Source organism: Eimeria tenella, genomic scaffold, assembly GCF_000499545.2.
Source record: "Eimeria tenella Houghton genomic scaffold, Eth_scaff2283, whole genome shotgun sequence".
Taxonomy (NCBI): domain Eukaryota; phylum Apicomplexa; class Conoidasida; order Eucoccidiorida; family Eimeriidae; genus Eimeria; species Eimeria tenella.
Window position 1 is genome coordinate 4929 of NW_013542140.1, and position 269 is coordinate 5197.

At 45.7% G+C, this 269-nt stretch overlaps 2 protein-coding genes across 2 annotated transcripts in view; both read right to left on the reverse strand.

The window, feature by feature from the left end:
* ETH_00039200 (uncharacterized protein) overlaps nucleotides 1-128 on the reverse strand; it is a gene marked incomplete at both ends in the record, with an annotated part of 4817 nt that extends 4689 nt beyond the window's left edge. Inside the window, one exon of the mRNA XM_013374768.1 lies at nucleotides 35-128. Coding sequence (XP_013230222.1) covers nucleotides 35-128 — 94 coding nt within the window. The remainder of the gene's footprint in view (nucleotides 1-34) is intronic.
* A 98-nt stretch (nucleotides 129-226) lies between these two features.
* The window catches only part of ETH_00039205 (uncharacterized protein), a gene marked incomplete at both ends in the record, with an annotated part of 1141 nt that continues 1098 nt past the window's right edge, over nucleotides 227-269 (reverse strand). The window contains one exon of the mRNA XM_013374769.1: nucleotides 227-267. Within this exon, the coding sequence (XP_013230223.1) occupies nucleotides 227-267 (41 nt within the window). The remainder of the gene's footprint in view (nucleotides 268-269) is intronic.

Here is a 269-nt window from a genome sequence, read left to right on the forward strand (position 1 = left end):
TTTGGGGTTTAGGGTTTAGGGTTTGGGGCCTCACCTTGTTTGGCTGTGTGCAGGGACCTGAGGGTTCTGAGGAGCTGGTCCGGGGGGAGGGCCCCCAGGGGGGTTTCTTTGGGGAAATTGGAGACCATTTGGATTAAAAAAAAGAATTAATTGAATTAAAAATGATAAAACATAATTAAGTTTTAATTTATATCTCAAAAATGCAGAAAAACGAACAAAAACTCCATCATCGCCGACGCGAACCGGACCGGCTGGGGGTGTTTGGAGTG